The sequence below is a fragment of the Ranitomeya imitator genome, chromosome 7 (genome assembly GCF_032444005.1).
Source record: "Ranitomeya imitator isolate aRanImi1 chromosome 7, aRanImi1.pri, whole genome shotgun sequence".
Taxonomy (NCBI): domain Eukaryota; kingdom Metazoa; phylum Chordata; class Amphibia; order Anura; family Dendrobatidae; genus Ranitomeya; species Ranitomeya imitator.
In genome coordinates, this window is record NC_091288.1 from 225,334,653 (window position 1) to 225,346,526 (window position 11,874).

Consider the following 11,874-nt stretch of genomic DNA (forward strand, 5'->3'; position numbering starts at 1 on the left):
TAACAAGTGATTAAGTCCTGTGTTCATCCACCCTCGAATCTTTAAATGCTTCCATGTCCTCCTTTTCGTCATTGTTACTGTGCGGTGAGAATTTTGATTTAACAAAATCTCTTGTCCTTTTTGGACATTTCTGTCCTATAGAACATCCGGCCATTGAACCTTTCCTACCCTCTTTCTGAGTCCATTAAAATGTCTTTCTGAAGTCCAACCTTAAAGTCTGAGCCCTCGCTGGTCTACCTCCTCCTGTAATCCAAAATATGTGGATAGCATGATCCCTGCCTCCTGAATTCCCAGCCACATTTACTTCCTCAACCATTTCCGCCTTGTTGGTAAGAATTAGCTCCAAGATTGCAGATCCTCTTGTTCTCTCTTCTGTGTTTTGAAAGAGAAAGTTGTCAGCGAGAGAAGATAAGAATTTTCTGGACCCAGGACTTTTGCCAGAGTGGATTATTGGATTTTCTATCATGTCTGGCTAATTAAGATGAGGGAGCATTTTATCCTAATTAACCAATCGTCTATTTTCAGTAAGCCAGGATGAATAGACTGTTATCTATATGTTGAATTTACAGTTGTGTTCAAAAGTTTACATACCCAGGCAGAAACTTTTCCTCCACTCATGGTTAGTGGTTGGGTGAAGCCATTTATTGTCAGACTCCTGTGTTTTCTCTTTTTAAGTCATAATGACAACACAAAACATCCAAATGACCCTAATCAAACGTTCACATTCCCCATTTCTTAATACCGTGTATTTCCCCCTCTAACATCAATGACAGCTTGAATTCTTTTGTGGTAGTTGTGGATGAGGTTCTTTATTTTCTCAGATGGTAAAGCTGCCCACTCTTCTTGGAGAAAAGCCTCCAGTTCCTGTAAATTCCTGGGCTGTCTAGCATGAACTGTGCGCTGAGATCTCTCCAGAGTAGCTCAATGATATTGAGGTCAGGAGACTGAGAGGTCAGATCGATTTGGCCTTGTGTTTTGGATCGTTGTCATGTTGGAACGTCCAAGCATGTCCTATGCGCAGCTTCCGGGCTGATGATTGTAAATTTGCCTCCTGTATTTGCTGATAACGTGCTGCATTCATCTTTCCTTCAACTTTGACCAAGTTTCCTGTGCCTTTAAAGCTCACACATCCCCAAAACATCAGCGATCCACCTCCGTGCTTTACAGTAGGAATGGTGTTCCTTTCATCATAGGATTTGTTGACCTCTCTACAAATGTAACCTTTATTGTTGTGGCTAAAAAGTTAAATTTTGGTCTCATCACCCCAAATTCCCTTGTTCCAGAAGTTTTGAGGTTTATCTCTGTGCTGTTTTGCGTATTGTAGGTGAGATATTTTGTGGCATTTGCGCAGTAATGGCTTTCTTCTGGCGACTCGACCATGCAGTCATTTTTCTTCAAGTGCCTCCTTATTGTGCATCTTGAAACAACTGATGTTATTTGTAGGTTTTTCTTTACATCGTGAACAATTTTACTTTAGGTTGTGGGCGTCATTTTTGTTGGTCTACCTGAGCGTGGTTTTGTTTTTACAGAGCCCCTGATTTTCCATTTGTTAATCACAGTGTGAATGCTGCTGACCGGCATTATCAATTGCTTGGATAACTTTTTGTATCCCTATCCTGTTTTATACAGTTCAACGTCAGCCCCATTCTCTTACACACAAAGCCAGCCCCATGAGTTCCCATGTGATGTCACCCCAGCACAACATTGCCCCCCCCCCTGTGACGTCAGCTCCCCTCCCCCACACAACAGTGTTTCCCCCCCACACAACATTGTCCTCCGCCCCCCTGCTACACCCGCACCTGTCCCCCATCAGAGCTGTGCTGTGTCTTTAAGAACCCGGCTTTGCACAGTTCAGCTCTTCCTCAGGTACAGGAGACTGCTCTCTCTGGAGAGGTCAGGGAGGGAGGCAGCAGGTGCAGGAGGAGAGCGCGCCCAACTGTCAGGTGAGAACTGTACACTCCCCTCCCCCAGAGAGACTCCATGTGACAGCTGCAATGAGGAAGTGACATACCACACAAGGAACAGCCGGAGAGAGGTCAGCCCCCAACAAAAGAGACAGCTGGAGAGAGCAGACACAGGTGAGGCAGCCGGAGAGAGAGCAGCCCCCCAACAAAAGAGACAGCTGGAGAGAGCAGACACAGGTGAGGCAGCCGGAGAGAGGTCAGCCCCCCAACAAAAGAGACAGCTGGAGAGAGCAGACACAGGTGAGACAGCTGGAGAGAGAGCAGACACAGGTGAGGCAGCCGGAGAGCGAGCAGACACAGGTGAGACAGCCGGAGAGAGGTCAGCCCCCCAACAAAAGAGACAGCTGGAGAGAGCAGACACAGGTGAGACAGCTGGAGAGCGAGCAGACACAGGTGAGGCAGCCGGAGAGAGGTCAGCCCCCCAACAAAAGAGACAGCTGGAGAGAGCAGACACAGGTGAGGCAGCCGGAGAGAGGTCAGCCCCCCAACAAAAGAGACAGCTGGAGAGAGCAGACATAGGAGAGACTGCCAGAGAGAGAGCAGACATAGGAGAGACAGCTGGAGAGAGAGCAGACATAGGAGAGACAGCTGGAGAGAGCAGACACAGGAGAGACAGCTGGAGAGAGCAGACACAGGAGAGACAGCCGGAGAGAGGTCAGCCCCCAACAAAAGAGACAGCTGGAGAGAGCAGACACAGGTGAGGCAGCTGGAGAGAGAGCTGGAGAGAGAGCAGACATAGGAGAGACAGCTGGAGAGAGAGCAGACATAGGAGAGACAGTTGGAGAGAGAGCAGACATAGGAGAGACAGCTGGAGAGAGAGCAGACATAGGATAGACAGCTGGAGAGAGAGCAGACACAGGAGAGACAGCTGGAGAGAGAGAGCAGACATAGGAGAGACAGCTGGAGAGAGCAGACATAGGAGAGACAGCTAGACAGAGAGCAGACACAGGAGAGACAGCCGGAGAGAGAGCAGACACAGGAGAGACAGCCAGAGAGCAGACACAGGAGAGACAGCCGGAGAGAGAGCAGACATAGGAGAGACAGCTGGAGAGAGAGCAGACATAGGAGAGACAGCTGGAGAGAGCAGACACAGGAGAGACAGCTGGAGAGAGAGCAGACACAGGAGAGACAGCCAGAGAGAGAGCAGACACAGGAGAGACAGCTGGAGAGAGCAGACACAGGAGAGACAGCTGGAGAGAGAGAGCAGACATAGGATAGACAGCTGGAGAGAGAGCAGACACAGGAGAGACAGCCAGAGAGAGAGCAGACACAGGAGAGACAGCTGGAGAGAGAGAGCAGACATAGGATAGACAGCTGGAGAGAGCAGACATAGGATAGACAGCTGGAGAGAGCAGACATAGGAGAGACAGCTGGAGAGAGAGCAGACACAGGAGAGACAGCCAGAGAGAGAGCAGACATAGGAGAGACAGCTGGAGAGAGAGCAGACACAGGAGAGACAGCTGGAGAGAGAGCAGACATAGGAGAGACAGCTGGAGAGAGAGCAGACATAGGAGAGACAGCTGGAGAGAGCAGACATAGGAGAGACAGCTGGAGAGAGAGCAGACATAGGAGAGACAGCTGGAGAGAGAGCAGACATAGGAGAGACAGCTGGAGAGAGAGCAGACACAGGTGAGGCAGCCGGAGAGAGAGCAGACATAGGAGAGACAGCTGGAGAGAGGTCAGCCCCCCAACAAAAGAGACAGCGAGAGAGAGCAGACACAAGAAACAGAGACCCTAGAACTGGTAACTTCTTGTCAGCGCTGAAGATGGACAGAAAGTGACAGCTGGACCCCAAAGATCAGACACAGCAGTATAATGCTGCTCCCTATAGAGTGATGCTGATCCCAGTCCCAGTGAGATGGTCCTGACCCCGGTGCTAGGGAGATGGTCTTGACCCCGGTGCTAGGGAGATGGTCCTGACCCCGGTGCTAGGGAGATGGTCCTGACCCCGGTGCTAGGGAGATGGTCCTGACCCCGGTGCTAGGGAGATGGTCCTGACCCCGGTGCTAGGGAGATGGTCCTGACCCCGGTGCTAGGGAGATGGTCTTGACCCCGGTGCTAGGGAGATGGTCTTGACCCCAGTCCCAGTGAGATGGTCCTGACCCCGGTGCTAGGGAGATGGTCTTGACCCCGATGCTAGGGAGATGGTCTTGACCCCGGTGCTAGGGAGATGGTCCTGACCCCGGTGCTAGGGAGATGGTCCTGACCCCGGTGCTAGGGAGATGGTCCTGACCCCGGTGCTAGGGAGATGGTCCTGACCCCGGTGCTAGGGAGATGGTCTTGACCCCAGTCCCAGTGAGATGGTCCTGACCCCGGTGCTAGGGAGATGGTCTTGACCCCGATGCTAGGGAGATGGTCTTGACCCCGGTGCTAGGGAGATGGTCCTGACCCCGGTGCTAGGGAGATGGTCCTGACCCCGGTGCTAGGGAGATGGTCCTGACCCCGGTGCTAGGGAGATGGTCCTGACCCCGGTGCTGGGGAGAAGGTCCTAACCCAGGTACCAGGGAGATGGTCCAGACCCCTTGCTAGGGAGATGGTCGTAATCCTGGTGCCAGGGAGATGGTCCTAACCCAGATACTAGTGAGATTGTCCTGACCTGGTACCAGTGAGACAAGCCTGACCCCGGTGCCAGTGAGATGGTCCTGACCCTGGTGTCAGGGAGATGGTCCTAATCCCAATACCAGGGAAATGATCCTGACCCCGGTGCTGGGGAGAAGGTCCTAACCCAGGTACCAGGGAGGTGGTCCAGACCCCTTGCTAGGGAGATGTTCATAATCCCGGTGCCAGTGAGATGGTCCTAATCCCGATACCAGGGAAATGATCCTGACCCCGGAATCAAGAAGATGGTCCTAACCCAGGTACCAGGGAGATGGCCCTAACCCGGTACCAGTGAGATGGTCCTGACCCTAGTGCCAGGGAGATCATTCTGATCCCGATACCAGTGAGGTGGTCCTGACCCCGGTACCATGGAGATGGTTCTGATCTCGTTACCTTTGTGATGGACCTAACCCTGATACCAGTGAATTAGTTCTGACCCTGGTGCCAGGGAGATGGTTCTGAGAGATGGTCCTGACCCTGTTGCTGGGGAGATGGTCCAGACCCGGTACCAGTGAAATGGTCCTGATCTCGGTGTGAGAGAGATGGTCCTGACCCTGGAGCCAATGAGATGGTCGTAATCCTGGGGCCAGGGAGATGGTCCTAACCCCGATACTAGTAGGTTTGTCCTGATCCTGGTACCAGTGAGATGGTCCTGACCCCGGTGCCAATGAGATGGTCGTGATCCCGGTGCCAATGAGATCGTCCTGATTCTGGTACCAGTCACACGGTCCTGTCGCCTCGGACCCCGGTCAGGACCATACAGTGGGTACGGAAAGTGTTCAGACCCCTTTTTAAATTTTTCACTCTTCAGTTTTTCTTTTTTATTAAATTTGCAAAAATTTCTACATTTCTTTTTTTTCAGTCAGGATGTGGTGCAGATTGTCCATTAATGGGAAAAAATGAACTTTTTTTGAATTTACCAAATGGCTGCTATAAAACAAAGAGTGAAAAATGTAAAGGGGTCTGAATACTTTCTGCAGCCACTGTATGGTCCTGACCGGGGTCCGAGCCTTCCACTGTATGGTCCTGACCAGGGTCCGAGCCTTCCACTGTATGGTCCTGACCAGGGTCCGAGCCTTCCACTGTATGGTCCTGACCAGGGTCCGAGCCTTCCACTGTATGGTCCTGACCAGGGTCCGAGCCTTCCACTGTATGGTCCTGACCGGGGTCCGAGCCTTATTATTACGGTGCCTTTCTGTTCATCTTTGCCGCCCCGGTACATTATTACATTGTGGCAGTGGGGATACCTGCCTCAGTGCGGCCTCGCCCATCCACCATGAAAGCTCAGGGTGCAGCTTTGTCTCCTCAGAATTTCTAAGACGTCAACTTTGTTGCTTCCAGGAGCCTCAATGAAGCTGGAGACCAGTTCCCGACTTGCTTGTTGCTCCCCAGAGAAAGAAGGCTACCTGCTGAAGAAAGGCGGCCGCCACGCATCCTACCACCGCCGCTGGTTCATGCTGTGTGGAAACTTGCTTCTGTACTGGGAACGGCAAGGAGACCCCCAGCCTCTGGGACTCATATTGCTGGAGGGGAGCACCGTCACTCTGAGAAGCTCCAAGCTGGAGTTCGCCTTCTGTCTCTGTTCTGTCTCTCGTGTTTACAAAATGGCAGCCGAAAGCCAACGAGAACTGGAGCTGTGGGTGCGGGCATTACTCAGTGCCAATCTGGGCTACACCAAGGCCCTTGTGGGTGAGCTGCGGAGTCAGTACATGAGCCTCACACAGGAACCTGCCAAACCCTCAGCAAGAAGCCGAATAGATCAGGCCTGTGACGAGCTGCAATGGGGCGCGGAGTTTGGAGTCTTGCACCAGTGGCTGGGAGAGGAGGTCACCCGTCTGCGGCCCAACAGCCTCATGGACTTCTGATATAAAGTGTGAGCAGAGGTCGCTCGCCTGTGGCCCAGCAATCAATGACCCTTGTTTCCCAGTAAAATAAAACAGGTGATAGCCATAGTCCAAAAAGACACCACCCCCTGGACCTTCTCGATCATTGGCTTCTATGTGGACACAGGTGAGAGCCACCTGCGTTTTCATAATTCCCAAAAATCCATCAAAATAAGCAACTGTCATCTGTCTCTTTCAAGACATCTGCTTTACTCTAGGTGCTGGGGTCATATCTTGGCTCATGTCATCCAGAGTTTTCTATTACTGAGAGAGATGACAGTTGGTACTCTTAAAATTCTATGAAGGGGAGGAACAAGAGGCAGCTATAGAGAGGGAGGGGCTAGAGACAGGTAGAGAGGGAGGGGCTAGAGACAGGCAGATGGGGAGTCATGAGAGACAGGCAGAGAGGGAGGAGCTAGAGCAAAGTAGTGGTGGCCGAGTTAGAGGCAGCTGCAGAGGAGGAGCTAGAGGCAGATAGAGTGTATAGAGTTAGAGGAAGCCATAACGTGGGAGGAACTAGAGGCAGACCAAGGTGGTGGAGTTAGAGGAAGCCACAAAGGGGAGGAACTAGGGGCAGACCAAGGTGTTGGAGTTAGAGGAAGCCTCAAAGGGGGAGGAACTAGAGGCAGACCAAGGTGATGGAGTTAGAGGAAGCTGCAAAGGGGAGGAACTAGAGGCAGACCAAGGTGATGGAGTTAGAGGAAGCCTCAAAGGGGGAGGAACTAGAGGCAGACCAAGGTGATGGAGTTAGAGGAAGCTGCAAAGGGGAGGAACTAGAGGCAGACCAAGGTGATGGAGTTAGAGGAAGCCACAAAGTGGAGGAACTAGGGGCAGACCAAGGTGATGGAGTTAGAGGAAGCCACAAAGGGGAGGAACTAGAGGCAGACCAAGGTGATGGAGTTAGAGGAAGCCTCAAAGGGGGAGGAACTAGAGGCAGACCAAGGTGATGGAGTTAGAGGAAGCCACAAAGGGGAGGAACTAGGGGCAGACCAAGGTGTTGGAGTTAGAGGAAGCCACAAAGGGGAGGAACTAGGGGCAGACCAAGGTGATGGAGTTAGAGGAAGCTGCAAAGGGGAGGAACTAGAGGCAGACCAAGGTGATGGAGTTAGAGGAAGCCTCAAAGGGGGAGGAACTAGGGGCAGACCAAGGTGTTGGAGTTAGAGGAAGCTGCAAAGGGGGAGGAACTAGAGGCAGACCAAGGTGATGGAGTTAGAGGAAGCCACAAAGGGGGAGGAACTAGGGGCAGACCAAGGTGATGGAGTTAGAGGAAGCCTCAAAGGGGGAGGAACTAGAGGCAGACCAAGGTGATGGAGTTAGAGGAAGCCACAAAGGGGAGGAACTAGGGGCAGACCAAGGTGATGGAGTTAGAGGAAGCTGCAAAGGGGAGGAACTAGAGGCAGACCAAGGTGATGGAGTTAGAGGAAGCCACAAAGGGGGAGGAACTAGGGGCAGACCAAGGTGATGGAGTTAGAGGAAGCTGCAAAGGGGGAGGAACTAGGGGCAGACCAAGGTGATGGAGTTAGAGGAAGCCTCAAAGGGGGAGGAACTAGAGGCAGACCAAGGTGATGGAGTTAGAGGAAGCTGCAAAGGGGGAGGAACTAGGGGCAGACCAAGGTGATGGAGTTAGAGGAAGCCACAAAGGGGAGGAACTAGAGGCAGACCAAGGTGATGGAGTTAGAGGAAGCCACAAAGGGGAGGAACTAGGGGCAGACCAAGGTGATGGAGTTAGAGGAAGCCACAAAGGGGAGGAACTAGGGGCAGACCAAGGTGATGGAGTTAGAGGAAGCTGCAAAGGGGAGGAACTAGAGGCAGACCAAGGTGATGGAGTTAGAGGAAGCCTCAAAGGGGGAGGAACTAGGGGCAGACCAAGGTGTTGGAGTTAGAGGAAGCCACAAAGGGGGAGGAACTAGGGGCAGACCAAGGTGATGGAGTTAGAGGAAGCTGCAAAGGGGGAGGAACTAGGGGCAGACCAAGGTGATGGAGTTAGAGGAAGCCTCAAAGGGGGAGGAACTAGAGGCAGACCAAGGTGATGGAGTTAGAGGAAGCTGCAAAGGGGGAGGAACTAGGGGCAGACCAAGGTGATGGAGTTAGAGGAAGCTGCAAAGGGGGAGGAACTAGGGGCAGACCAAGGTGATGGAGTTAGAGGAAGCCTCAAAGGGGGAGGAACTAGGGGCAGACCAAGGTGATGGAGTTAGAGGAAGCTGCAAAGGGGGAGGAACTAGGGGCAGACCAAGGTGATGGAGTTAGAGGAAGCCACAAAGGGGAGGAACTAGAGGCAGACCAAGGTGATGGAGTTAGAGGAAGCCACAAAGGGGAGGAACTAGAGGCAGACCAAGGTGATGGAGTTAGAGGAAGCCACAAAGGGGGGGAACTAGAGGCAGACCAAGGTGATGGAGTTAGAGGAAGCCACAAAGGGGGAGGGGCTAGAGACAAAGATGTTCTATAAGTTCTTCAGAAATTAGATCATATTTCTCCATAGAAATTCATGAGCACTAACTGTCGTATCCAATCACAATAATTGGAAAGTCTGTATTTACTGAAGACACATTTTACCCGTGAATTGAAAGTGAAGCAGAGAAGAGTATTTCTCCGATGAAACATGTGGTCGCCTTGGAATCCGATGTGGTCAGGTCCAGGGGGCCATAGTCTACTGTAATTATTGTAAAGATCTCTTTCCTATACTGATGCCTCCTGCAGATGTTATAGATGTCCGCTGGTCTTGGTGAGGAGACGCTGCCCATTCTTTGTATTGACAACACAGATGTAAATGAGTTTAGCGGCGTCCTCCCCCCCCACGCTGAAGAATCCTGACCCATCCCTTCATTACAGGACCTCCCATTACATGCAAACCTCGAACCCTCATATATTTGCTTTTATTAAAGTATTTTTGTATTTTGGAAAAGAAAAAACATATGAACGAATGTAAATTCACGATAAAAATGGGTAACGTGAAGCGGAGAAACAATAAAGCAGAGGGATCATCCCCTCAGGAAAATCAGATATCTCCTGGTCCGTTGCAAGCTGCAATGTGAATGTGACAATGACCTCAAGTATTCGCCTTCTGATGCCCTCAGAAATGTTCTCGTGGCCGGAGCCAGAGATGGAGAACTACCCCAATGTGTCAGGTCTACAACTATCCCATGATGTTCTTCTCATCCATGTAGATAAAGCCGAGCTCCCTCCTCTTATCTTTTCACATTTTTTGATTGTGGTAGAGATTGGAGAGAAGACATCCTCTACCGGGACGGACCGCGTGAACCCCTCACCACCAGCTCTTCCTGATAGCGCACAGTTGGACGGAGTCATATTTTACGTGTTTTTCTGCGTCTTGTTGATGAAAGATTCCTAGTTTTCATAGACATGTCTAACTGCTCATTGTGTAGCGAGGCTTCGGACCACCCTGCGTCCCTCTGAGGGTGCGGGCTATGATCCGATTCTTAGTAGTGGGAGGATGGGAGACATTCTTGTCCTTGGAGCACAGAAGTTGATATATTGGATGATGTTGCATTCGGGACATCCATACTTCATGTTTTCAGTGGAGACAGGATGAAATCATTCAATGATATTTGTCCTCATGACATCACATTAGAAGCGTCTGACTGTCGGATGCTCGTAATTGGGGGAAATTGGGTTCCTCACCTTCCAGGTAGTAATTAATAAAGGATTCATTTTTATTACTAGTGGTAATCTGTCATAACTAAAATGGAAGTTCACCAAGGAATCCCCCCGACCCCGACGGTGCAGCCAGAGGGTCCGTGTAACCAGTGCGACATGATCAGCTGCCGAGTTGTCCAGTCTTACACTGGCGCCATTCTCTGCACGCCGACGTACGCCGGGGCGGTGACTCGTCCTCCCATCTATTTGTACGCTACTTTATTCTCCATTCTTTCAGTGTTATATATATATATTAGGAGTGTTTATCACAAGCAAAAGGAATTAGTATCGTGCGACTGCGCTGAATATATAACATCAATACAAAACACAACTACAAATAGCGTTTAACTATTTATATAACAAGATAACAAATCACAGACTCAACAGGAAAAGAAAAGGAGCAGGAGGGGGCAACGAATATAATATTGTGTCCACAGACCGATGCACTGCAACGTCACAGAAACCATCAGTAGTAAATGCCAGACTTCAGCCAAATGTAATTATTATAGAAATAGAGCAATTAATAATAATATAAAATGAATAATATTAGCGTCATAAATAATAAATACCGATGAAAAGGACCGTGATAAAGCGGCACCATACAAAATGCGTCATATATAAGGATGATATCGGGGTAACGTGAAGAGACGGCACCGAGGAGGCAACATGTGGCGATTGCTGTATTAGTGCCTCAAATAAAACCACTGATTAATGGAAAGCCGTCTAATAATCTGTAGTGGTAAAGAAATAATTCATTAGGTGTCTGCTATGATACAAAGTGACAAGTGCTGAAAAAAGATGGAATGAATACTTGTATTGCTATATAAGGTGCTGCGGTAAAGGACTATGCTGCCCACCCGCCCGCACCGCTGGCCACGACGCGCGTTTTCACAAAGCTTTGACCAGGGACCAGCACCGGCCACTTTTGGCACTTGTCAGCATCTTCTCTACATGAACTGATGTAATCCCTCAAACAGGGAAATTGCAGGTTGTGAGGTAGCAAAGCACAAAAAATGCCAAGGGGGTGAAGATTTTCACAAACCACTGTAATATATAATGCTTATGGACTTTGCCTGGAAATGTAGCTACATGTATCCACAACTATTTCGGCACAGTTCCCTACTAAAAGCCGCTACAAACACTTTCAAGTGGCCTTTAGCAAAGTTTCCAGAGACCCCTATAAACATAAAGTGTTCATCAGCAGCGGCAGCCATCCTTCCTGACCGCACCGTTTACTCTCTGTGGATGGTCCATTGCTGCGGAGATTTCTACATCACCTAAGCAGGTTTGCGTATGATACATTGTTACGTATGACACATTGTTATGCATGATAGATTGTTACATATGATACATTGTTATGTATGACTAGATTGTGGCCCGATTCTAACGCATCGGGTATTCTAGAATATGCATGTCCCCGTAGTATATGGACAATGATGATTCCAGAATTTGCGGCAGACTGTGCCCGTTGCTGATTGGTCGAGGCAACCTTTATGACATCATCGTCGCCATGGCAACCATTATGACATCATCGTTGCTGTGCCCGTTGCTGATTGGTCGAGGCCTGGTGGCCTCGACCAATCAGAGACGCAGGATGTCTACGTCCTTTATGACATCATCGTCGCTGTGCCCGTTGCTGATTGGTCGAGGCCTGGCGGCCTCGACCAATCAGAGACGCGGGATTTCTACGTCGATGCTGTGCCGGTCTCTGATTGGTCGAGGCCTGGCGGCCTCGACCAATCAGAGAGCAGGGATTTCCAGGACAGACAGACAGA

At 50.4% G+C, this 11,874-nt stretch overlaps 1 protein-coding gene across 10 annotated transcripts; it reads left to right on the plus strand.

Moving 5' to 3' along the window:
* The first annotated feature begins 1,798 nt into the window (after positions 1-1,798).
* LOC138645725 (sesquipedalian-1-like) lies at positions 1,799-10,122 on the plus strand. 10 transcript variants are annotated; one of them, XR_011314752.1, is made up of 3 exons: positions 2,602-2,661; positions 5,904-7,028; positions 7,081-10,122. XR_011314752.1 is itself a non-coding variant. In XM_069735223.1 (3 exons), exon 3 carries the CDS (start codon positions 5,912-5,914, stop codon positions 6,425-6,427), a length of 516 nt encoding a protein of 171 aa, XP_069591324.1. In that variant the 5' UTR covers positions 2,605-2,634; positions 3,565-3,593; positions 5,904-5,911; the 3' UTR covers positions 6,428-10,122. The 10 variants fall into 10 exon arrangements, 8 of the variants coding, with proteins under 8 accessions (XP_069591327.1, XP_069591330.1, XP_069591328.1 ...); XR_011314753.1 differs by having other exon boundaries at positions 7,184-10,122; XM_069735223.1 differs by adding an exon at positions 3,565-3,593 and having other exon boundaries at positions 2,605-2,634; positions 5,904-10,122.
* The last annotated feature ends 1,752 nt before the right edge of the window (positions 10,123-11,874 follow it).

Coding starts and splice junctions, on each gene's coding strand:
- LOC138645725 (XM_069735226.1), top strand. CDS start 5,912: ATGAAGCTGGAGACCAGTTCCCGACTTGCTTGTTGCTCCCCAGAGAAA.